The sequence below is a fragment of the Lynx rufus genome, unplaced genomic scaffold (genome assembly GCF_022079265.1).
Source record: "Lynx rufus isolate CCGP_SWC_20201006 ecotype Redwood Valley unplaced genomic scaffold, mLynRuf1.p SCAF_10, whole genome shotgun sequence".
NCBI classification, from domain to species: domain Eukaryota; kingdom Metazoa; phylum Chordata; class Mammalia; order Carnivora; family Felidae; genus Lynx; species Lynx rufus.
Window position 1 is genome coordinate 25,900,440 of NW_025814824.1, and position 25,459 is coordinate 25,925,898.

Below are 25,459 nucleotides of genomic sequence, written 5' to 3' on the forward strand. Positions count from 1 at the left end.
CTACAAACGGAGTGGCTAAAGCAACCCAGATAATTTCTCTCGTTGTTTTGATGGTCAGACATCCAAAATCAGTTTTGTTAAAGATAAAGGGAAGATGTCGGCAGCGCTGGCTTCTTCTGGAGGCTCCAGGGTAGAAGACGTTTCCTGGCTTTTTCCAGGTTTTAGAGGCCACCTTCATTCCTTCGCTCGTGGCCCCTTCTTCTACCCTCAAAGCCAACAGTGTAGCAGCTTCTGTACTGCCTGACCTCTGCTCCTACCTTACACCTTCTCTCTCCTGACCCTCCCACCCTTCTCACCCAGGAACCCTTGTTTGGAATGACATTGAGCCTACTTGGATAATCCCTCCACATCAAGATCCTTCACTTAGAGGCCCCTGTGTGGCTCAGTCGGTTAAGCGTTTCCACCATGTGTGACCTCGCAGTCATGAGATTGAGCCCCAGGTCGGGCTCTGCGTTGGCAGCACGGAGCCTGCTTGCGATTCTACTCTCTCTGCTCCTCTCTCTGCACCTCTTCCATTCTCACAATAAATAAATAAACATGGAGAAAAAAAAGATCCTGATGTAATCGCATTTACAAAGTCTCTTTTGCCATGTCAAGTAACATATTCATAGATTCTGGGGGTTGGGACATGGACGCCTTTGTATGGGTATCATTCACCCTCGGACACCAGTGCCCATGCCCGAGTCAGGACTCCAGGCAGAGGAATGAACACACGCAGAGACAGGAAGGCACGGCCTGATGTCATTTGGGCAGCTGTGGATCTTTCTTAAGGTGGGAGCATAGGTTTCAAGAGAAGCATGTCAAGTGATCAAACTGGACAGAGATGCAGGGGAGCTCACATTGGATACATGTCTTAAACTTGAGTTATAGTTAATCATAAATGTGGCTCATCTCCCTGTTTGCCTATAAGCACCTGAGGCCAGGACATGGGTCAGTGTCTTCCCGATGTCACCACAGCTCTGGCTCAGAGACCGGCACAGGACAGGAGTTCGGCGCAGGTGTGTGTCATCAGCCCATGGCAGCTTTGCCCTGCTATGACAGCGTGGGGGCAGAGTGGTCTGAGAAGAGAACTGTCCTGGGCACCTTCATCTTGGCCACGTGACCGGCCTGCTTGGACCTCCCCAGATCGGGACTTTTCCTGGGCCGGCAGCGTGGGTGAGCACGAGTGAAGCCTTTCTGAAGGGATACATAATAATGCTGGCCCAGTGATCATAGTCAAGGCTGAAAGATGGGTGCACGAGGGTCAGTATGCTCTTCTATCTACTGGATATTTCCATAATATCAAGTTTTTCTTAAAGTTATGTGAGCGGAAGTGAGCAGCACATAGCATCCTTGAAAACCAGGTACCAAAAGGGAAGAGAAGTCTGTGGTGATAACTGGGTAATGATAGAGAAAAAAATGGGTTAAGACTATAAAAAGCTCATGTCTCTTACTTAATGAGAAAACATCTGTACGAGCGCTTCGTAAACCGTAAAGCGTTCCATACCCATAAGGGACTTTTCCTCAGTTATTAATACAAACGTATTTCTTCAGGAATTAGGCAATTTTCCAATCTTTTGTATAGTAAATGAGATGGATTTCCTTCCCATCTACGAACCTCGGGGCTCACTGAAGTACTTCCTTCTCAACACAACCTTTCCCTTTGATGTCAGTTTAAGGTGTGTTGATTTTTTTCCTCTGTCTGCCCCTCATCCTCAGACGCTGAAGGACGCCAGTGACAACGCCCGCAAGGATTTCCACCGTGAGGCAGAGCTGCTGACCAACCTCCAGCACGAGCACATTGTCAAGTTCTACGGTGTCTGTGTGGAGGGTGACCCGCTCATCATGGTCTTTGAGTACATGAAGCACGGGGATCTCAACAAGTTCCTCAGGTGCGGTGCGGGGGATGGGATGGGAGGGGGCTTGAGGACCGTGCAGGCCTTCATGATTAAGACAGATGGAGGGTGAGGACCAGCAGTTGCTGGGAAGGTCCAAGGGTCACTTGGAACTTTCTCTAGAATGGCCTCTCCTGGTGACACCACCACCATGTACCACAGAGAAAGAAACTGAGGCCACGGCAATGTTCTTGTCTTAATGAACTAACTCTACAGCATGCGATGTGAGCGATTCCACTCAGTTGCACCTGTGTTCATTGAGCATTTGTTAATGAAGTGACATGTGACATGGCATTTGAAGTGGACCGTAGAGTATCTGTAGGAGTTTGCCAAGTGGATTAGAGAGGAGTGTCCTTCAGGGCTAAGGAATCAGTGAGTTAAGGGACTAAGATGTCACGGTGAGAGGTTTGGTCATCCAGGAGTGGAGAGCCCAGAGTAGGCATAGGATGTGTAAAAGGAGTGAGGAGGAGTCAAGGGTGGAGGGATGAGCAGTTGGATTTTAACCTGACAACAAAATGGAGACCCAGGAGGTCAGGAGGTCAGGGATGTGGTGAAAAGAACAGAATCCATAGAGCAAAAGCTCTGGAAGGAAGGAGGTCAAAAAACATTGGACGGGACCATTGGAAACACGGGCTATAGTTCTTGCTGAGCCCCTGAAGCCCTGCAAAGATGGACAGCCTTCACTTGAGGTGTTTTGTGGCAAACAGGGTCATTAGAAGAAGGCAAGGCAAGGAAGGGGGAAATGCTGATTATATAAGGGAGCCACTGGGTTATAAAATAGGGTCCGTGTCACTTGGATTTCTAGCATTAACCTAATTAGATTTTAGTTTACCAGTGGCTTCCTAGAAAGTCCCCCACCTTATGACAGGGAGGGGTCTCAAGACAGAATAAGTGAGAGACAATGCTGAGTGCCCATAATCCGGGGGTCAAGGTGAAGATACTTGGAAATAGTGAGGAGCTGAATCTCAGCTCTGGCGTTTATTAGCCAAGGGAACTTGGGCAAGTGTCTCAGCTGTTCAGGTAGTGATACGGAGCTAGCAGGGCAGATATGAGGACTAAGTTGGGATAAGTACAGAAAACTCTTAGCATAGAAGCAAATAGGAAGTTTTCAACAAGCAGAAGCTTGAATTCCACTGGTGATGATATCTACTGGTAAACCAACTGCCTCCGCGAAGGGAATCACTGGGAGAGCTACACTGAGTAAGACAGAGAAGTCCATGGTCACCCAGCTAGGGTTCCCGGTCAGTGTTCTCTTCCTGCACCTCCCAAGGGACAGAAGAAATGAGCTGATCCACACACTCCTTGCTGAAGGAAACCAAGGAATGCTTTTATTTGCATTGAGCGGGGGAACGAATGGAACCCACCCGTTTAAGATCATGAGTGGAAAGAGTGAGATTCCCAGTAGCGTGAGCTGGGGAGACTGGATTCTCCTTCCCAGTCTGCATCGGCAGCTGTGTCGCTTGGGTGGATCCTCAGCCCACGTGGACCTGAGTTAGATTCTCTCTGTGTCACCTCTGGCTCTAACATGCAGTTGTCTTTCCAATGTAGCTGCCCCTCAACTTTGAAAGATTAGCAAGTGTGCTGCCTGTGATATCTCAGTAGGTAGTAGAATTTAGGACAAATGAGAAAGATGTCGGCCTCAGTAAAAGGGGTATGATAATGCCCACGTAGAGGACTAGTGTCAAGACTATTGTGGTGGCAGATAATCGGTAGATGCTGTCCCCACTGTCCTCCCTCTCTGCCACGCTGAAGGATCCACAATGCTGGGGATATTATACCTCTTGTGTTACGGTGACCTCTCTATCCTTCTCCAGTTTCTGGGGGCGCTGGAAAGGGCTTTCCCCAGAAAAGGGCACCAGGCAGTCACTTCGTGCAGCCCCTGGAAGATTCAGAAACTGTGCTGTTTACATAATAAGTCCACCACGGTGAGAACAGTGGAGGGGGCAGTGTACCTCTGTGCTTGGAAAATGCCATCATGTGGCTTGCACCTTCTGGATCACTTTTGCCGTCTCTAGCCTCATGAATACGTGTGCAATTTAGTCCTCTTGCTGGGATGGGTCCCCGTGCTCTGCCTTGCTTACAATTGTGGGGGGGGGGGAGGAAAGCCAGTGAAATTAGGGATGTGTAGCCGACACTTGGTGTTCAGAGACCATCATCCTGATGCACTACTCTGTGCCTGCAAGGTTTTTCTTGTAGGTGATAAGAGAGGATGATGGTAGCTTTTGTCTTTCAGCTCTGATGTGAAAGGAGGAAAATTAGCTGCTCCTAGAAGTATTTTTCCCTTGTTCCCATGATCTCAGCTACTTGTCTATTTAAAGATGGTGCTTTCCAAAAACTGTAGCATAATACAACCAAACGTATTCACCCATATGCAGTGAAATGCTTCTGTGAGCTCACACTGCATGTGCACATACGTGTATGCATGCGTATGTAACCAAGTGTGTGTGTGTGTGTGTGTGTGTGTGCGCACACGCATGTGTTGATCCTTTCGCTTTTGGCTCAACCAACCTCTCCTTAGCTCTCCTTCCTGCTTCCAGAAGAAGCAGGCACCTGATTTTTAGGAATCTCTTCTGCTTGATCTCAGAATCTGATGAACTCTGGTTTCAACAGGTATTCAATGCCAAGAATCAGGTTCTTAGGCACAATAATGTGCTCTGAACTATATAGTCTGTCCTCCCTTTCTGGAAGGGAGTCTAGCCCCTAAACCACCATGAACATGTCCCCAAGCATCATTGGCACTGGCCTATAAAGACAGATGTCTACAATTTCCTCTCACTCTTTTTATTCACCCCGAAGCCATACATTGAGTACCAACATGGCCAAGTCCTCTGCTAGGTTGGCCAGGAAATGAGGAGTAAAACGTAGTTCTTGCTGGCAAGGAGATGACAGTTTTGCCTATTGGAATCTCTCCAGAATTCCTTTCCAACAAGAGGAAGAGAGATAAGGCTTTTCCAAGCAATAACAGCTAATATTATTGAGACTTCTAAGCAATTTAAGTGGTTTAACTTGTATAAACTTAATAAACTATGATTACCATTATTCCCATTTTATGGTCCAAAAAACTGGGTCACGATGCTGGTGAGTGACACAGCTGAGATTCAAACCCACAGACCCTGGCTGCAAAACCCATAGAGCACTGCAATACTTCCTCTTGGGGTAGCTGTTGATAAAACTCAGAAGGAAGGTAGTGTGCCGTGGCATTCTGGAGCCAGACAGTGTGGCTAAGTGCCCGCTGTAACCCACACTTGGAGAGAATAAGCAGAGGAACGGTGAACAGCTTCCCCCGTTAGAAGCCCACTGAGCCTTCCCGCTCCTCAAGCGGGGTGCTAATGGTGCTTTTCCCCTCTTAAGGCATGTTCTCCTGGAAGAGGTAAACATGGTTTGATTTCTAAGAGCTGCAGGGTCACCTGAGGAGTGAAGCAGAGAGCTGCTGTGTTAAGTTCATTTATACTCCTCTTGAGAACTTGGTGAGAAGACTCACCTGCCCTCTTACAGCAGGACTTTCTGCTCCAAGAAAGCATGCAGAGGTGTCTCCCATTACAAGGAGTCCTGTTAAGTACTCACAAGCAAGCAGGGAAACCATTGGTTTAGCGTGCCGGAGCCTGCCCCAACCTGCATGTGGTATCAGAGAGTGCAGAAGGCACTGGGGAGTCACAGCTTTCTGGGGCCTTCAGAGGGTAAGGCTGGAGCATGGGGCTTTGTGCACAAGTGGCCTATGGCACTGGCCTCTGTCTTCTCTGGAGACTTTGCAACTGATAGATTCTTAGAAGGGTCTAGATTCCTGGCAAATCGGCAACGTTATTTCACTCTTTGATTTAGATCCATGGAGGAGATTCCATCCTGGCCTAGATTCTCGGGATATTTCAGGATTTCTCATAGTTTGTGTGTTCTTCTAGGTCTCTCTGCTGGTATTGAAGTCACAGTCAGGGCTTTGTCTCCTGTAATAAGAGACAACATTCCCACTTTCCCCTCTTTCCCCGGCCCCCTTGGGTGCTGGGAAGAACAACATTGGAGCGATCTTTAGTGCTGGCTTTGCACGAAAGCCCAAGCAAGCTCTCAGTTATTGCTCGTATTAGTGAGCTCAGGAGGGTGCAGTGGGTACCCCCTCTTTACAGAATGAGAAGACGGTCCAGAGCGGTTCTGCAGGTCACGTGAGGTCACAGCTAGTGTGCTAGGATGGGATTCAAATTCCGTTTGGATACCCTGAGCCTTGCCCAGAGATTTTGAGCTGAACAGAGCCCCAGGACATTTCCCCACACTGCTCCTCAGTGCTACAACGGGGATGCACTAGGGGCTGGGTCTGAGTGGAGGTGACAGGCACCAGAACCTCCTTTCACAAAAACAGGAAGCCCCTCCCTGGGAATGGTTCAACACAGATATTTAGAGACACAAGGGACCTACAGGATCACCCAGCCTAATATCTGTATGTTTGACTGATGGAAATTACAGACTGGACAAGTTCAAAGCTTCCCTAGATCCTGGTGCTGGGAAACTCCCCTCCTCCTTGTCCAGTGCTTGTTCTTTTTTTTTTTTTTTAATGTTTATTTTTAAGAGGCAGAAAGAAAGAGACAGAGACAGAGACAGAGAGTGAGCGGGGGAGGAGCAGAGAGACAGGGAGACACAGAATCCGAAGCAAGTTCCAGGCTCCGAGCTGTCAACACAGGGCCCGACACAGGGCTCAAACTCACCAACCGTGAGATCGTGACCTGAGCCGAAGTCGGGCGCTTAACCGACTGAGCCACCCAGGTGCCCCTCCAATGCTTGTTCTAAGGGAATACGAGAGTAAGAGATTTGGAAATCCAGAAAAGGGGAATCACTATGGGCTGGAGCCAGGAAGGAGGCACTTCCACCCGCAGTTTGAGACCATCTGACTGAGGTAGGTCTGGGTGGTACGAAGAGACAGAAGGAGCAGAGAGTTCTGGGATCATTCAGCCTCTTTTATTTGCAAATTCTTATATGGTTCTGGAACACTGCAGGTGGGGTCGTCCACTTTAAAATCCATTTAAAATCTATATTTATTTTGAGTGCTTCCAACTGTCCTGAAGGAAATCTTCTCCCTTATTTGCCTCTGGGAGGGAGAACCCCTTTGACCCCTCCACAGAAGCTTCTAGAAGAAAGGGACCCTTTACTCTTTGCTCTACAGAGCCATCGGGGGCAGCAACACTGGTCTTGGCAGGATTCCAGAGTGGGGACTGCCAGGGCTGAGGGCACATCCTCACTGTGGGACACCCCCCCTCCCGAAAGCACATGCCAGTGTTTAGATACCTTAAGTCATCACACAGCTGGGAAAAGGCCAAGTGCATAAGACAGAAGAAAAAGAAGATATGGGTGCCTGGGTGGCTCAGTCCATTAAGCATCTGATTCTTAATTTCCGTTCAGGTCATGACCTCACGGTTTGTGGGATTGAGCCCTGCATCAGGCTCTGCGCTGACAGTGTGGAGCCTTCTTGGGATTCTCTCTGTCTCCCTCTCTCTCTGCCCCTTCCCTGCTTGTACTCTCTTTCTCTCTCTCTCTCTCTCTAAGTAAATAATCTTAAAAAAAAAAACTATTTAAGAAAAATAAGATATAAAATACCATACTCCCTCTACACCCTCCCCCCCCCCATAGTGGAAAGGATAAAACTCAGCCCAGTAAAAGAATCAATGTATTGTGGTTCAAAAAGCTCTCCATGTGGTGGCCAGTGCACATGCCGAGCCGGAGGTGGGGGGAGGGGTGGGCAGGAGGAGATGGGATTTGTCACGGGGAATGATGTCTGAGGGTGCCCTGATATTCTGCTCAGCTGGGCTTGAAGGAGAGAGGGCAGCTTGAAAACCATACCCCCCACCCCCCACCCCGCTGCTGCAGAGCTCTGGCCCTGGTGGGGTCACTCTGGAGGCATTGGCCCGGGTCGGGGGCACTCGGCCGAAGCATATAGCTGAGAGGGGAGGGCTGGGGTTCCCACTAAGGCACGATGACCCATCGCTTCAAGAGAGCCAAACTCTCCCCTTATGTTCTTTCTCCATTGCTTCTCAGGGTCAGGGGCTCTGGCCAGTGCCTGGCCCCAGCCCAGCTCTGGAGCCCCTAAAATGTACACCTCTGTGTGTGTGTTGAGGAGGGTACCATTCAGGTCCACACGGCCCTGGGAATTCTAGATGCCCTGGGAAATGAAGCCTGGGTGCTCTCAAGGCTTTAGGGGTATACCTGTGGGTGAAGCATCCTTCCCCCCTCTTTAGCTAAGTCAGGCAGCCCTTGAGCCCCAGCAGCTGATGGGAGCAAAGGGCCCCCGGAGGAAAAAGCTGGGGCTCCAGCAACACCTTCCATTTCCTCCACAGGGCCCACGGGCCTGACGCTGTGCTGATGGCCGAAGGCAACCCGCCGACAGAGCTGACGCAGTCCCAGATGCTGCACATCGCCCAGCAGATAGCAGCGGGCATGGTCTACCTGGCGTCCCAACACTTTGTGCACCGAGATCTGGCCACCCGGAACTGCCTGGTCGGTGAGAACCTCCTGGTGAAAATCGGGGACTTCGGGATGTCCCGGGACGTGTACAGCACTGACTACTACAGGGTGAGTGGCTGTGCCCACCGGGAGCCCCCAGGGCCCTCTTTCCCTGGGAGGCCCTTGTATTCATTTGCTGGGGCTGCTGTAACACAATACCAGAGACAAGGGGCTTAAACAACAGACGTTTATTTTCTCTAAAGCCTAAAAGTCCAAGATCAAGGTGAAGACAAGGTTGCTTTGACCCTTGGCTTACAGACAGTGCCTTTCTCGGCATCCTCGTATGGTCTTTTTGCTGCGTGCTCATCCCTGGTGTCTCTCTCTGTGTCTAAAGTTCCTCATCTTCTAAGGACACCATCAGATTAGATGAAGGCCCCGCCCACAGCCTCATTTTCACTTAATCACCTCTTCGAAGACCCTGTCTCAAATACAGCTATATGCTGAGGCACTGGGGGTTCAAATTTGGAGGAAACACAACTCAGCCAATAAAACCCATCCTGTGGCTTCCGTGGCTCTCCAGAGTGGTGTGTGGTATCTCCAAGAGAAAAGCCCTCACCATGAATGGTTCCTCCAGGGGAGCCCCAGGGCTTGGGAGAATTCCTGGTTGGCATGAGGTTAAAGGGTTTTGAGGTTTGGGTTTGATTCCGTGAAATTACTCCTGGAGCCTCTGTTTGAGGTGTGGCTGAAGATGAACTTGTTTACATAAATAATAGCATGGTAGACCTTGGAAGTTACCACCCAGAGCCATCTTGGTGGAAAGTGGGTTAGCTGGTGGCCTTCTCGGTGAGATGGAAGAGGTTCTGTTCTGCCTCCTACTGAATAGTGCCACCCCTGGCTGGGGTTCCAGCACCAGAAGCACTGGGGGCTAGAGTTATAGACAACAACTCAAATCCCCTGATCACCTGGAATTGGCCCCCTTGGCAAGGTGGATTTGGATCTTGGTAGGAGAGGAAAAGGACATTTCTGGAAACCTTGAAGTCATGATAATGAAAGTGAAGGTTTGAAGTGGTGTTCTACCACGTCAAACCCTCAATTTGCTTCTCTTGTGGTTTTACCTGATTTTCAAGGGCAGAGAAAGAGAATAGGAAGGAAGAGGAATAAATGTGGTGTGTGTACAGAGCCTAAGAAGGTAAAACACAGAACTCAGCTAGCTTTCATAATAAGGTAGGACTGGTAGAGAGAATGCCTCTCCTTGCCTTTGTTCATCCCTTCATGATTTACTTTTGAGGAGCCTTGTCTGTTTGTTTCCTGTGCCCCTCTCTACAGCCTTACTCACTTCTCATGCCTCTGCATTTTAGCTAAGCCAACATCACTACAAGTAGTCTAAGAAAATGAATCCATTGCTCTCCTGCATATTCCTCTGTAGATTGTTTTGTGGGGTTTCCTCCTTTGGTCACCTTGGGAAGCATTGCCCACAGCCTGTGGGGCAAAGGAAGAGTGGGAACCAAATTGAAAAGGAGTCTCTTGGGTGTATTTGTAGGAAACGTGAGCATGGTCTTAACTTCAGATGTTTAAAATGGAGCTTCAAAGCACCTGTTCTGAGTCTAGGGATGACTAGTCTGTTCTAGCTATCTAAACTTTGGCAGGAGATATTACCTGCCAATGGATGCATCTCCACTGCTAGCTCTGCTCCTTTGGTGAGAGGAGGGGTAGGGGACATCTCTTGGTCTCAAGAGATGAAGAACCACATGAGTGCTTCCCTAAAGAAAAGCTTTAATGATCTGATTGAGCATCGAAGGGAAAAGCATGTGGCCCAAGCAACAGCTTTCTCTTTAGCGGTAAGTCAATAAAGGTCTTAGAATGCTTGGCACAAAATAAGTACTCAATAAATGTTTTTCAACTTTATCCTGGTCCAAATGGATAAAATCATGCTTCATTCCCAAAGCCAGGACGGGGCCAGGTGGAGTCCATTGTCCCCTTCTACAACCTCTAGAAAAAAGAAATCAGAGGAAGAATATAGAAACGCTCAGTAGTAAGAATATAAAGCCCCCAATTTAAAAAATTGGCAAACTTTTTAAGAGAGGCATCTCCAAAGGAGATACACAAATGGCCGATAAGCACATGAAAAGATGCTCAACATCATTAGTCATTGGGGAAATGTAAATCAGAGCCCCAGTGAGATACCATTTCACACTCACCAGGATGGCTGTAATAAAGGCAGACAATAACAAGTGTTAACAGGAATGTGGAGAAATCAGAGCCCTCGTACTGCTGGTAGGGATGCAAAGTGGTGCAGCTGCCTGGGCAAATGGTTTGGCAGCTTCTCAAAACGTTCGACACAGACTCATGGTGTCACTCAGCAATTCCACCCCTAGGTATGTCCCTAAGAGAGCTGAAATCATACGTTCACACAAAAACAGGTACATAAATGTTCATAACAGCATTGTCCATAATAGGTAAAAAGTGGGAACAACCGAAGTGCCCATCAACTGATAAATGGCTAAGCGAGACGTGGTGATCCATACAACGGGATATTATTGGCCAAGAAGAAGGAATGAAGTACTGATCATGCTATAACACAGATGAACCTTAATGCAACCATTATGGTAAATTAGGAAGCCAGACTCAAAAGGTCACATATGTGACTCCATTATATGAAATGCCCAAAAGAGGCCCATCCATAGAGACAAAAAGTAGATCAGTGGTTGCCAATAGCTGGGAGAATAGAGAATGAGGAGTGACTTCTTCTGGATGTGGAGTTTCTTTTTGCAGTGATGAAAATGTTCTAGGAGTGCATAGTGGTGGTGGTTATCTAGTATATTTATAAACATACTGAATTGTGTACTTTAGAAAGGTAAAGATTATGGTACATAAATTATATCTCATCTCTTTAAAAAAAACAACCCGAAAAGGAAAATACTAGTAAAATAGTGACCATTATTATGAACGTAAGAAGTTAGTCTGGATTATGTACGCATTATAAAAGTATTGTTGTTTGTCACCTATCTTATTTTGTTAACGTTTGTTTAAAAGAAAATTCACCACTTAGGAGACATTTTCCCGAAGTACTTTTTTCTGAATTCCTTAGAGGAGATTACGATTCCCAGTCTCGTTATTTGTTGAATGTTCTTGGAACTATCCTAGTCGTTAGCAAATGTGCTTCAGATGTCACATTTCCTTAACCCCACCCCCCCACCCCGTTCCCATCATGATCAGTACTCAGTGGTGGCTGCAGGATCTGTATGTCCATTTGCCTGTTCATCCTTCAGATGAGGAAGAAGAACCAGCCTTACATTGGCCTTTGCTATAGGTGGGGGTGGGCAGAAGGGGGTAAGAAAGTGGATGATGGATGTAAGACCTGACAATTTTGATAGTAAGAAAACAAATTCTTGTTCACCTTTTGGTTCCATGAAAGTATTTATCATCCTAGAACTCATTTGTAGAATGTTTTTGCTTATTAAACTATCAAAAGCAAATCAGTGGGTTCCGTTCTGTTGAGTCTGCCAAATGGACAAGAAGAAGCTGTTGCTGTTTCTGCAGGTGAACTCCAGCGCCATCTTGCAATGGCTATTTCCCAGAGCACTCTTGCTTTCCACCAGTTGGATCATCTCTAAGCCCTGCATTTATCCCCTTCCCAACATGGTGTGATTTCATCCTCCTTGTCATTGTAGCTGGGGAATGTGCTTTCTTTAGAGTTTGGGTTTCTCCTGGGCCAGCACTTGAAGTGTGTTTCTCTTCATTATTTATTTCCTATCCTCTCCAAGAGCCTGCATCAGACCCCAAGGGGAGGAACTGCCGTAGCTGGTGGGGGCCGTCATCACCAATGTTAAGAATCTCTTCCGCCACAACAGCAGGGAAGGATTTTTGTGTCTGCCACAGCTATCTTCTCTGGAAGAATGGTGATTAGTCCTGGAGTCAACTAGGTTGAGGAGCAACATGTCCCTTATCTTTAAGCAAGAGCCAATCCCCCTGGCAACCTGAGCCTTCTGCTCGTGGTGGCTTATGAGCAACCTGGTGGGGTGGCCACAGCTCCGTGCAATCCGTGGCAGGAGAGGCATGTGGCAGCTGTTCCTCCATCATGGGGGAGCTGGCTGCCCCAGGAAACGGCTGCCTCAAGGCTTCCACCCTGTTTCAGCTGAGCTAATTATATCCTCCCGAGGAAGGGAGAAATCGGAACAGTACATTTGCATTGAAACCAGCCTGATATGGCGAGTTCAAAATTACTCTAGCATTTATGTCCTCTGAATTGTTTTCATTAGCAGCTCTGCAGTACCAGTCTTTTATTTGGTTTTTATTCCTTCCCTTCACTGGCAAAACCTAGCATTTAGGAAACATCTGAACCAGATTTCTGCCACATTCTGCCTTTTGGAAACCGAGGAGCTCACTCCTCTTGGTCATTGCTGAGCCACAGTGGATCCACTGAAATTTTCCTGAAGTGCACCTTGGTGATTTTCACTCTTTGGGTCCAATGTATGCTTAAAATGAATGTGATCTGTTGGTGAGGAGAGAGCCCTGAAGATCTGAAATCCTAACTTTGAAATCCTGTTCCCCTTTGGGGTTTAGTTTTATGTTGAGGTGGTAAGAGAGACCATCCTTTAATTCACCTTCCACTTAAGGAGAAAAAAGAAGGAAGCAGAATCAGCAAGTTAATTTATGGTGGACGTTTAAAAAGGCAAGTGAGTATATATGGGCTAAGCAAGGCCATGGTCAGAATCCTAAAGTATTAAAGTGATACCAGCAACAACGTCTAAGAAATCATCTTTAGGTGTTCAATACCAATTTATTAACTGCAGAAAGAAAAGAAGATGGATTGTACCAAAATCAGAAGATGTAACAAGTAGCTAGAAGAACTGATTTGAACGTCAGTACCAACTGGAAAATAAAGTCCTGAACCACAGAGGCTAGGGGAAGGTTTACATAACTTAAGAACCAGAGAAACACATAAGAAATAATCAAGCGTTAACTTTCATACCTTGGTATTGAGAAGAATGTGTTTAGTTTTTAAGGAATTTTGTTGTGCAATATGAGTGTTTCTAGAAAGATCAATTGATAGATTGATAGATTGATTGATCAATCTTGATTCATTCCACAAATGTGCTTAGTGGTTTATTGTGTAAAATACCAACATCATTCCCTTTATGGAGAACAGCACTGAATCTCCCTGGTGAATGCCTGCTAATTCTTTTTATCTTTTTAATGTTTATTTATTTTAAGAGAGAGAGAGAACATGTGAGCAGGGGAGGAGCAGAAAGGAGAGGAGAGAGAGAATTCCAAGCAGGGTGGGTGCTGTCAGGGCAGAGCTCCATGCAGGGCTCGATCTTAGGAACCATGAGATCATGACCTGAGATGAAATCAAGAGTCAGACGCTTAATCAACTGAGCCACCTGGGCACCCCATCTGCTAATTCTTTTCTTTTCTTTTATTTATTTATTTTTTATTTTTGAGAGAGACAAAGACAGAGTGCAAGCTGGGGAGTGGCAGAAGGAGAGAGAGGGAGACACAGAATCCGAAACAGGCTCCAAGCTCCAAACTGTCAGCACAGAGCCCAACACGGGGCTTGAACTCACCAACCGTGAGCTCATGACCTGAGCCAAAGTCAGACGCTTAACCGACTGAGCTACCCAGGCACTCCCCCACCTGCTAATTCTTAAGACACAATTCCTGTTTCCCCTCCTCCCTGATTTCCTCCAAGCAGAATAATCACTCAGAAATCCATAGTACCTCCACACTTCATATAAATAAGCATTACAGCATAGTGATGTGACGTTTATACATTATGCTACATACACCCAAAACATGTGTCAACTACACTCAAGTTTTTAAAAAATGTATCTCACTAATAAATGCATTCTCACCAATATATAAATAAATATCACAGCATAAGCACATTGCATCATGGAAATTTGTGCATATATGTGTCTTCTCACTAACATGGGAGCAGGAAGAGGACAAGTCTTACACATCTTTGTAACCATAGAGACCGCCACTGGGTAGGGCACATACTAGGTGGCCAATGCATGATTGTTGAACAGGACATGAATCAGGAAATGCCTTTATGAGTGTGACTTTTTAGCCTTGTAGAATAAAGAAGATACTCAGATTTGCAGATGGGCCTGGCCCTGAGGCTGGGAGCCCTGGCTTCAGGAAGTAAAAGTAGGGAGAGAGGCATGCCCTTATCTCAGACCATTTTCTTTTCAGTAGAGATCCCAGAGCTAAAACTTATTTGCTCTTACACTATAGTAAAAGAAAGAAGGAAAGAAAGAAAGAAAGAAAGAACGGAAGGAAGAAAGGAAAGAGAAAAAAGAAAAAGGATAAGAAAAGAAAAGAAAGAAAAGAAAAATCTCCTGTGGTATACTCCACCTAGAATGTTTGAAACCAGGCACATTGTTCATTTTAAGAGGCAATACAGTCCCTTCCCGATAGAGGAATGTCATTAACTCTTTTTTGCATACATCATTTCCTTAATTTCCCCCTTAATACATGATACACAATCACTCAACTTCCACAGGACCACTTGTAGACCTTGCCATTTAACGTCTTTTGATTAAAGTGGCCCCAGAAACTTAAGAGCTTGTTTATTTTATGAAATCATCTTCAATTTATGCTTTGCACCACACTCAGAGAGAGCACAGTTCAGAGGAACCTGTCTGCCGGGGAGAAATCAGAACATTGAGTTCAGACTAATTCTATATTAAACTAGATTTGCATAAATTATCTCAAGATTCTAAATTGGCTTAATTTGTATTCAAGCCTTCCTAAGAGCCTGTTACATATGGTTTGGTGTTGCAAGAGGGTGGGTGTCATTTCATTCATTCATTCATTCATTCATTTGTTCGACACACATGTATGAAGCAGCTACTATGTGCTAGATACTTTACTAGATAGTAAAGGCATCCAGATAAAAAAGACACATGGGTTGTGACTCGGAAGAGATCTCAGACCCGTGATATTGTGATAAATGCTGTAAAAGAGACAAGTACACTAAAGAGGAAGCCACCAGCCTACTTTGGGAATCAGAGTAGGGCTCACAGAGGTGTGACGTTTGAGCTAGCATATAAAATATGAACCCCAAATTGTTCTTCTGGCAAGAGGACCCACGCCAGGTGGGGAGGGAGACATCGTTGGCATGGGAGGGAGCAATGGAAGGAGATGGCAGTGTAAACACCATGGTGTGTGGCCAGGGAATGGGGGCTCTTTTGCATGCAATCTTTGCAGGCAGGCTAACAAAGTAGGCTATTGAGACTATTATCAGATTTCGCGGCGACCTGTTTGCCATGCCAAAGACTTTGGACTTGGTCCTTTTGGCAGCAGGGAGCCACTGAGAGTTTTTATGCCAGAAAGAAACATGTCAGATTGCATTTTGTCAGCTTATGAAAATAGATCTGCCCAACAGATCCCCAAATCCCTACTCCTAGAGTAGAGCAGCATCTCTCAAACTGGGCCCGTGAGCTGTCAGTGGTGTTCGCAAGGAAAAGAGATCCGTAATCACTGAGATAAGTAATCATTTTCCATGCTTCAGGTCTCCTCAGAGCCTTTAATGTGTCACTATGCCATGTGACCTTTGAAGAAGGGGTATGGAAAGTGGCCAAGGCCAGCATAGAAGAACTGGCCTGCAAATTTTTTGTCCAGGTCCCTGGTCCCATTCATTTCCCAGTGAAGACTGGTGAAGACTGTTAGCAGGATGTGGAATAAATCTCCCTTGTGTTTTTTTTTTAGTCTCCTGAGTCCTTTATCCCTGGGGTCACTAGCCTGTCCACTTTTGCATGGAAGTGTTACCTGCAGAAATTAAATACGCTGTCAGGTGCTGTGGGAATGAAGGGAGGCCATAGCTCATTGGCCCGGAAGCGCCAGCTGGATTCTTATTCCTCAAAGTGCTGAGAGGCATCTTCAGCAGGTACTTTCTCCCCCTTTTTTGAAGCAGTCAGGCTTCAGCTGTTAACGCCGGTGACATTCCACGTTTTTCATTACTCACACCAGAACCCCTTAAAAAGCTGGTGACGAAGAGTTAGCTGGGGTATAAAGGAAAGAAAATTGGACTGAGGTCCTCAAGGCAGGGAGTCAAATCTGATTTCTCTTTTCTAATCTTATGTTTCTATCAGTGAAGAATGAATTTAGCGGAAGGTAGCAATATGCTACTAGCAGTGGCCGAAGCAGATAGGGAGTTGTCTTCGTTAGCATGACAAGAAGTTCATATGTGGGCAGCTTCTGATTGATTCACAGGCCACCCAGTGCCAGGGCTGGGGGTTGGCACTTGCTGTTTCCTTGGTCTTTTCCTCATGGCTGCAAGGTGGTGGCAGCTACTCCAAGCACATCAAAACTTCAATTAGGGGAGAATGGGGGCGGAGCGGCTTCAGGGAGCAGATAATTTCTTCTTGTGTACATTCTTCTCATCAGAAAGTAAGTCTTTCCCAGAACATCCCCTCCACAGATGCCTCCTCATGGTGACCTCATTGGTCACAGGTGGGGCAAGACTAAGGGCTGAACAAAAAATGGGGCACCTGGGTAGCTCAGTCAGTTAAGCGTCCAATTCTTGGTTTTGGCTCAGGTCAATGATCTCACAGTTCATGAGTTCGAGCCCCGCATCTGGCTCTGTGCTGATAGTGCTGGGCCTGCTTGGTGTTTTCTCTCCATCTCTCTCTGCCCCTCCTGCTCTCTCTCCCTCTCTCTCCCTCTCAAAATAAATAAACTTTAAAAAAAGACTAAGTGCTGAACAGGTTTGCAGAAATCAATGGCTTGTTACTGAAAACCTATACAAAACTGGGAGTCTACTCTAGGGAAGAAGGAACCAAAAGATGTGTGACATTTCAGTAAAAGACCTAAACAAAACTGGGATTCTGCTATAGAATGAAAGGAAGCAAAAGTGAATGACTTTGGGAAGAGTAAAGAAAATCATGTCATACTCACCCTATGCACCCTTGTGGCCTCTATGTATTTATTTGCAATGAGTTCCTGCCTTTAAAGGTTGTTGAGAACAATAAATGGAAGTGGCACATAATCGTTGTTAAAAAATAAAACTACTGGAATTTCTCAGTGGAAGATCTTTTTTCCTCTGTGTACAATGTTTCTTTTTTTTTTGGCTGCTTTTAAAATAATTTCTTTATTCCTGGTCTTGAGAAATCTGATTAGAACATGCCTTCATATAGTTTCATTCATGTTTCTTATGCTTGGTTGCTTTGGATTACTTGGACTTGCAGCCTTACAATTGCCATCAATTTGGAAAGTTTTTGACCATTACTTGTTCAAATATTTCTTCTCTTTCTCTTATTCACGACCTAGGGACTCCAATTTGACTCATATTAAGCCATTTAAAACTGTCTCATGATTCACTGAAATCTTTTGTGTTTTTGGATTCTCTTTTCTTTGTGTGTTTCATCTTCAATATTTTCTATTACTGTATCTTCAAGTTCCATAATCTTTTCTTCTTCGACATCTATTTTTCCATTCTTCCCAAACAGTGTATTTTTCTTATCATGCATTATAGTTTTCATTTCTAGAAGTTCAGTATGGCTTTTCTTATATCATCCATGCCTCTAGTTAATTTTTTAAACATATGTAGTACATTTATAATAATGTTTCAGTATGCTTTTTCTAGTGTTAACATGTGTGCCAGTCCTGGATCAATTTCCACTGGTTGATTTCTCTCCTAACGATGGGTCATGTTTTTCTACTCCCTTTGTATGCCTGGTAATTTCAGATTGGATGCCAGACATTGTGAATTTTATCTTGTTTGGTACTGGATATTTTTTCATTCCTATAAATACTTTTGCGCTTTGTTCTGGAATGTGGTTATATTGCCTTGAAACAGTTTGATTTCTTTGTGTGTTGCTATTAAGATTAGGCAGGACTGACCAGTGCTTACTTTAGAGCTAATAATTCCTTGCTACTGAGAAAAGATCTACTGGCACTCTACCCAAGTCCTCATGAATCATGAGGTTTTCACCGTCTTCATGGGAATCAGCACTGTTTCTGACCTTCTGTGAGCACTGGGCTTCCACTGATCCCCTGGGCTAAGAATTCTTTCCCAGCCATTGATAGTGTCTGCACATGCATGCACTGTTGAGTGCTCAGCTGAATACTCAAGTGGCACCTTCTGCAGATCTTCAGCGTTCTTTCTGTGTACAGCTCTCCCTTTTCCAGAATTCTGTCCTTTCCACTCTAGCTGCCTTGATCTCCCCAGACTCCCAGCTCCCAACTCCTGAACTTAGGGAGCTGGCCGAGCTCCATCTGGTTTTCCCCACCTCTGTCTCTTTCAACAAATTAGGCTTAACAATCATAAGATTCATCGTATCTGTTTCTCATCTCTCACGGATCATTGTCCTCCACTGTCTGTTATCTAGTGTCTTGAAAATAATTGTTTCATCTGAATTTAAGCCATTTTTTACTTATTTCGCATGAGAAGGTAAATCTCTTTTCTGTTACTCCATCTTGCCTAGCAGTTGAAGACAGTTGCCATCTCTCTTGATGATGAATATGTCATTCCAAAAATCTATTAGTGAACCACTTATAAGCTGCAGCAAAGAAAACAAGTTCTCCCACCTCTTTAGAACAGCTACTTCCTGTAAAGGTTTTTTGTTTTCCTTTCTAATTAAATAACTTGCATTTACATAATACTTCTTCTACAGTTAAAGTTTTCCTGCCTACACAAGATTATTACTTAAGTAAGAGAGTATATTTTCTCCATCTCCAGTGAGAATTGAGCAAGAGGAAATTATCTTAGCTTTCCTGTTACCTCTGAGAGATTCCCTAGGATCAAATTGTGAATTGGTTCAAGGAGGCTTTGGGAAAAAATATGTGGGTTGAAATATTAATAATGTTCCACACTGTTTACATTTTCCCACGGTCTTTGTCCTATGGTCAGGGACAGAACACCTTGGATGGAGAAATGAATTAGTCCAAGCTGGTACTATATATATTGCTCTCAGCAATGCCTCTTCAATTTGTAGATACTGAGTGAGACATGTTCTGCTCCCTAAAGAAGATGACAAGCCTCCTGAGGAGAAAACACATAAATGAATCACTCTGATGCTTCATAGTGTGATACATGTTATGAGTAGAGATAAATTGGTTTTTATTGGAATGTGGGAATGAAATCTAGAAAGTTCTCTGGAGGAAGCAAGATTTGACCTGGATCTTGAGAGCTTGTTTGGAGGTTCTAGCAGGGGAGCGCAGCTACTCGTATACCCTTGACCGAAGAACGGTCCTCCTCTATCGGGGAAGGTCGTCCTCTTCGACCGAGCGCGCAGCTTCGGGAGGGACGCACATGGAGCGGTGAGGGAGGAAGGGGACACCCGCCTAGCCAGCCAGATCAGCCGAATCAACCCTGGCGATCAATGGGGTGACAGATGTCGCAGCCAGATCGCCCTCACATCCATATTTGACCTGGATCTTAAATTTTTTTTTTCAACGTTTATTTATTTTTGGGACAGAGAGAGACAGAGCATGAACGGGGGAGGGGCAGAGAGAGAGGGAGACACAGAATCAGAAACAGGCTCCAGGCTCTGAGCCATCAGCCCAGAGCCTGACGCGGGGCTCGAACTCACGCACCGCGAGATCGTGACCTGGCTGAAGTCGGACGCTTAACCAACTGCGCCACCCAGGCGCCCCATCGACCTGGATCTTAAGGAAAGAATAGCAGGTGGGGTAGGGTGGGAATTTAAAGACTATTGCATGTGACCACAGTTACAACCAAGACTAGGTGATCCAATTACACGTGATTCTTGGCCAGGATGCTTATCTTCTAAGTTTGACCTCCATAATGTTTCACATGGTATGAGGCACTTACTAGGGTCTTACTGTTTATAACTGCCTAAAAGGAGGTTCCAAGAAAGATGGTATGGTATTCTTCTTGGAAGTGTGGAAGTAAAACTGCTATCCATCATGATGGGTCTTTAGGATAGAAATCACTCCTAAATCCAAGTATGACTTGACTTCCTCTCTCAACACTCTGTAAAACTTTCTTAGAATTCTGTCCTCCAGGGGCACCTGGATGGCTCAGTCAGTCGAGTGTCCAATTCTTGATTTCAGCTTAGGTCATGATCTCACAATCGTAGGATGGAGCCTTGAGTCGGGCTCTGTGCTGACAGTGTGGAGCCTGCTTGAGATTCTCTCTCTCTCTCTCTCTCTCTCTCTCTCTCTCTCTCCCTTCTTGTCTCTCTGTGCCCCTCCCCCATTAATGCTGTTTTTCTCTCTCTCACTAAACAAACAAAGAAACATTACAAACAAATTCTGCCTTCCAGTAATTAGTTCCCATATCTGCTTGGTCTATTTGTCCAGATATGAAAAACTATAAACCCTCAGAGATTGTTGCAGCCACCTAACCTATTCTTGGACACACATGAAGTCCTTAAAAATAATAGCATGGATCCCTCTGCAGAGTTGTGGTAGCGTCTCTCTCTTGCTGATCATTTTATTGGTCATAAGAACTTAGTACAGACATAGGAGCTGAGAAGTTCTACTTTGCAGACAAATCACATCCTCATTTGTGCTCCACTAAGAGAATTTTTAAACACACAGTTATTTGTGATGTCTGACTGTAAGACAAATTCTTTTCATGCTAATGGAGGCCTAGCAGTATTATCTTACCTGGTACTAAAGAGCTCCCCACTTCTGGGCTCCTGAACTTGACCACACACCTCAATATCTCACAGTGCTTTTGTCAAAATCTTGATTATTGAACCTCACCTTAGACAAACCAATTCAGCATCTTGGAGGAGGGGGATGAAAACTGGTTTGCTTTTTTTTTTTTTTTTTTTTAAGTTTTAGCAAGCTTTTTGGGTAAGTCTGATGTGCAGCTAAGTTTAAGAATTGGCACTGGTCCTAATCAGCAGCATTTTCAGAAAGTAGCTGAGGGCATAACATGGGCTCATCTATGCAAAGATTCAAGTGGTAACATTATAACAGATCTTAATTATCAAGCTTTAAAAATAGCATAGGTGCTATTAAAAATTTTCTCAAACTTGACCCATTATTTTCCTGATGGAGATGGTATTACAATAATTAATGGATTTTTAGGACTTGCAGTGGGAAAGACTCTAAATGTTAATTACTATCATACAATCATACCCTACTATTCTTATCCTCAGAGTCTAGATTCTTTGAACCATGGCATCTCCAAATTGGTAAATGAAATATTATTTGAGGATTCCTCTCCCCCCCCCCCAACCCCCACCATCATCCTAGGAGGTGAGCTTGGCTCATTCTCTAGGTATGTTTTGTCAAAGACAACACAAGGAAAGAAAAAAAAAAAAGACAGAATAAACAGGAGGTTTGAAGTGATGTGACATGCTCCTGGACAAGCCAACATCAGAGCAGCAATGCCTTCCTCCTGCAAGGAGCAAGGTCCCCCAGGCTGGTCTGCAGTCTAGGAAGACCCCTGCTGGCCTTCGCTGTCACTGCATGGTTGTATATCTGTGTGGGTGACTGGTGGGGGCCCTGCAGCAAGAAAAGGCTTGTAAGGAGTCAAACAGCTTGTTAAGGTATCCTTGTGGGTGTCTGTATTGAAGTGTCACAGTATGAAGGCTTTTTATTAGCAGCTATTTTAGAATCCTAACACTGAAATGGAACAGTTTCTTCCCTACATGGCATTTCCAGGCTGGCTTCCTCCCTCACAGCCCTATGACAGCATCAGCCATCTCCTAAGGGGGTGGAGAACATGACGCTGGGCTCCTTTGACGGCGGAGCCCGGCTATGTGGCCCACGCCCTCAGCTCTGGAGATAATTTGGTTCATTCACATGTTGCTGATGACGGGGAAGCAGCAGCGGAGGCTGAGGAGGACTCGGGGCTCATGCCTCGCCTGTGCATATGGCACAGAAAGCTTCCTGGGTTTTGCAAGGGTGTAGAGGGATTGGTGTACAATCTTAAGGGCAGAGAGGGAACATTTACTCAACAGTGAAATCCCAGAGTGAGTTAAGTCCAGTATTTGCATGTTTTCTTTTGGCAACCAGAGACCTGAATTGTTCCCACGTCTTTAAGGGCAGAGGTGAATTTCTTCTGGAAAACTTTTTAGGCTTCACTGTAGGAAAGGATTGTGACCTTAAAAGACTCTTGTTAACGTCTTAGAGGGTTGATGTTGGGTCTTGTAAGGAAGACTAACGTTTATTGGCCTCCTTTTATCTCTCAGCTTGACATGTAACCTTCTCACCCCTCTTTAACAATACAGATGAGGAGAGTAATATTTGGAGAGGTGAAGTCACTTTCCTGAGATGCCACAGCTTATCCAGGTGCAAAGCTGGCATCTGAAGCCCTGTTCTCAAAGGAAAATACCATACTCTTCTCACTCTGAACCTCCCTGATGCCCTCAGGCTCCTCTGTCTTCTCCCTACAATTGGTGAAGTGTCATCTGGTAGATTCTCAGAGCTCTGCTGATAGTGGCCATTACGGATTCATCTGGGACAGTGGCTCACTGTGTAGGACAAAGTCTGAAAGCTTTATTGGCTGGAGGAGGAAAAGGGATACTTTAAATTTCTGAACCATAACCTTGTAGATTGGGAAGGGGCTTCAGAAAAAAAACCAATCTGACCTTCTTAAGGATCTTAAGGAGGGATTCTGGAATCTTTCCCGATTCCAAATCTGGCTAATATGCAAAGGAACATGGAACCAACAGACAGCAGGCCTTGATCTATTCTCACCTGCAATATGTCTGCAGTGTGTGACTTTGAACAACTCATTATACTTCTCTGAACCTTACTTCCCATCTTAGTAAAATGGTATAGAAGGCTGTCTGCTACTTAGTGCTGTCATGAAGCCACTGTGGAAAGTAGGAAATATACGAAGCTGAATCTGTGGCATATGCTGGGCTCTACCTTCCATGTGTGGGGGAATGCTGTCTTAGATAAACATCCTTGAATCTGGGACGAGTTCCTAGAAATGTGAGCGCTGTCTCAGATCTTTATGGAAGAGTCCCAGGGTGCTGCCTTTGGACACATACATTGACCACCACTTTCCCTCCCTTTATGTCTCCTGAATTTATGACCTACCTTCTATGAGTATTTTTACAGCCACTCTTCATACACTGTTGGCCAACCCTCCCAGGCTAGAGTGATGTTTATGAGGTCTTTGAGAATGTCCAAGGATTTCCCTTGATCCCTACTTCCTGCTGATCTGAACTCTGTACTCCTACTACTATGCCCTTAAAGGCAATGTTAGCTGCTACCACAGAAAGCCTATTTTCATTTCTATGTTTCCTTTGTCTCCTTGTGGTTGGTCCAGAACTATCACTTGTTTACCTCTTGTCAGCCATTATGAATCATAACTATTTGCCTGGGCATGAAACACATGTCATAAATGGGAGCCGTCATGGCATAAACCACACACATTGCGGCATAAGTCAATTTGGACTCCACAGGACCGGGCTCTGCCTTCCAGCAGTCTGATGAAGCCCAGAGACACCCTCTCCAAATAAGGCTTTAAATTCATAACACCAAATGTGAAGAGTTACAAAGGAACACAGTTACATTGCAGTACAGTTATAACATGTAAATAGTGTGATATTATAATGCATGTGTTTTTGTTAAAACTAAGTAAATGATGCGATCTGGTGGCAGGTCTAATAATCACTATAATTTGAACGTAAATGATGAACATAAATGATGTTTTGAGATATCTACAACAACAAGGTGATATAAAAATATCCAATTTCTACCGGTGGCAATTTCACATATGCTGCTGATACTACTGTGGTTTGTTGTCCATGTTTGTAACTGAAGGAAATGTTACCTTTTTGAGAGGGATTTTGTGAGTAAATACTAGAAGCAATTCAAGTTTATAGAACCCTGTGAATTCTACCCATGAATCCCTTAAGGGTGGATGCATTATAGGTCAAGTTCTACCTTAGACCATTGCATAACCATGAGCGGATGCTCACTCATCGGTCACGATAAAGTCCTGCTGGCTAGGATCATTCTAGAGCATGTGAAGCATGGAAGTAGGGGTTGGGAGGCAGTGTAAAGAACTTGTATCTAGAGCCAGACCACCTCAGTTCAAATTACAGTTCCAGAACCCACTTACTATGTGACCTTGTATAAGTCACTTCAGATCGCAATCCTCAATTTCTTCTACTGTTAAATAGCAATCATGATAACGCCTTCTCAGATTGCTTGTGTAAGGATTAAATCACTTTAAACAATGCCTACCTCACAGTGGGCATTTTACATGTCAGCTATCATCATTATAGTTATACATGAGCATTTAAAGAGAATATCTCAGAAATAAATGGCATGACAGTGAATCAGCCCTGGGCAGGGCAGTGTTAAGCTGGGCATGCACACACTGGTGTTTGAGGAGCTATGGGTTCAGCCCACGTGTCTCTACCTCTCAAGGAGACTGCCGGAGACTTTGCCAAGAGTCTTGTTGAGATCAGTGTACTTCATGCCCGTGGCAATCCCTCGTCTTCAGCCCAACAGATGCTGGATGGTCTTTTGCTATGACTTCATCTTAATGGACCTGTCCTTGCTCCCAGTTATCACCTCTCCCTGTTCCAAGTGCTTTCCAACCACCTTTAACTAGTTGCCGTTAAAATTCAGCCTGGGACAAAGGTCATGTTTAGTTATCAGAGGTTTCTGGAATCCTACTTCTTCACCCTTTCTTGAAAATCATGTCAACCTTTGTCCATGTGCCTTTATCATCTTCGCTCCTTTGTTTCCTTAGTTCCCACTGTCTGTGTGGATGCCAAACTTAATACTGCCAAGGGAAGTAGGCTGGGACGCTGCTTAGCAATGTCTGGAGACACATGTTCTTTTAAATACAACCTTGAGCTTTCCATTTATCTCGTTTCCTTTGAGTTTCAGATTTCTCTTGACCATATTTGTTCCACCTATTCTAGATTTAAGATCAAATTCCCTTGATAGAATAGAGAGAATCAAAATAGGAATTGCATAGTCAATTCACTGAACAAATGTTTTTGAGTGACTTACTATGTGCACTAGGAGGGGAAAAGTACGCCAAGGTAGACACATCTTAGCCTAGTGGAACTAAAGATCCATTTGGAGAGCCAGGCATTGATCAGATAATCTCAATATCTATAAATAAGAACTGTGATAAGTGTCATAAGGGAGATGTCCTGAGGTCTGTAAGAATCTACGAATAAAGGAATCTGACCTGGTATAAGAGTTCCAGGAAGACAGAGGTACGGAATCTGAGCTGAGCCCTACAACTTGGTTTAATGGGCAAA

The 25,459-nt window shown here is 45.0% G+C and overlaps 1 protein-coding gene across 3 annotated transcripts in view; it reads left to right on the forward strand.

The window, feature by feature from the left end:
* NTRK2 (neurotrophic receptor tyrosine kinase 2) overlaps positions 1–25,459 on the forward strand; it is a 332,327-nt gene that overhangs the window by 260,531 nt on the left and 46,337 nt on the right. For all 3 annotated transcript variants that reach the window (XM_047097632.1, XM_047097611.1, XM_047097621.1), the window contains 2 exons: positions 1,699–1,871; positions 8,186–8,420. In XM_047097632.1, the coding sequence (XP_046953588.1) occupies positions 1,699–1,871; positions 8,186–8,420 (408 nt within the window). The remainder of the gene's footprint in view (positions 1–1,698; positions 1,872–8,185; positions 8,421–25,459) is intronic.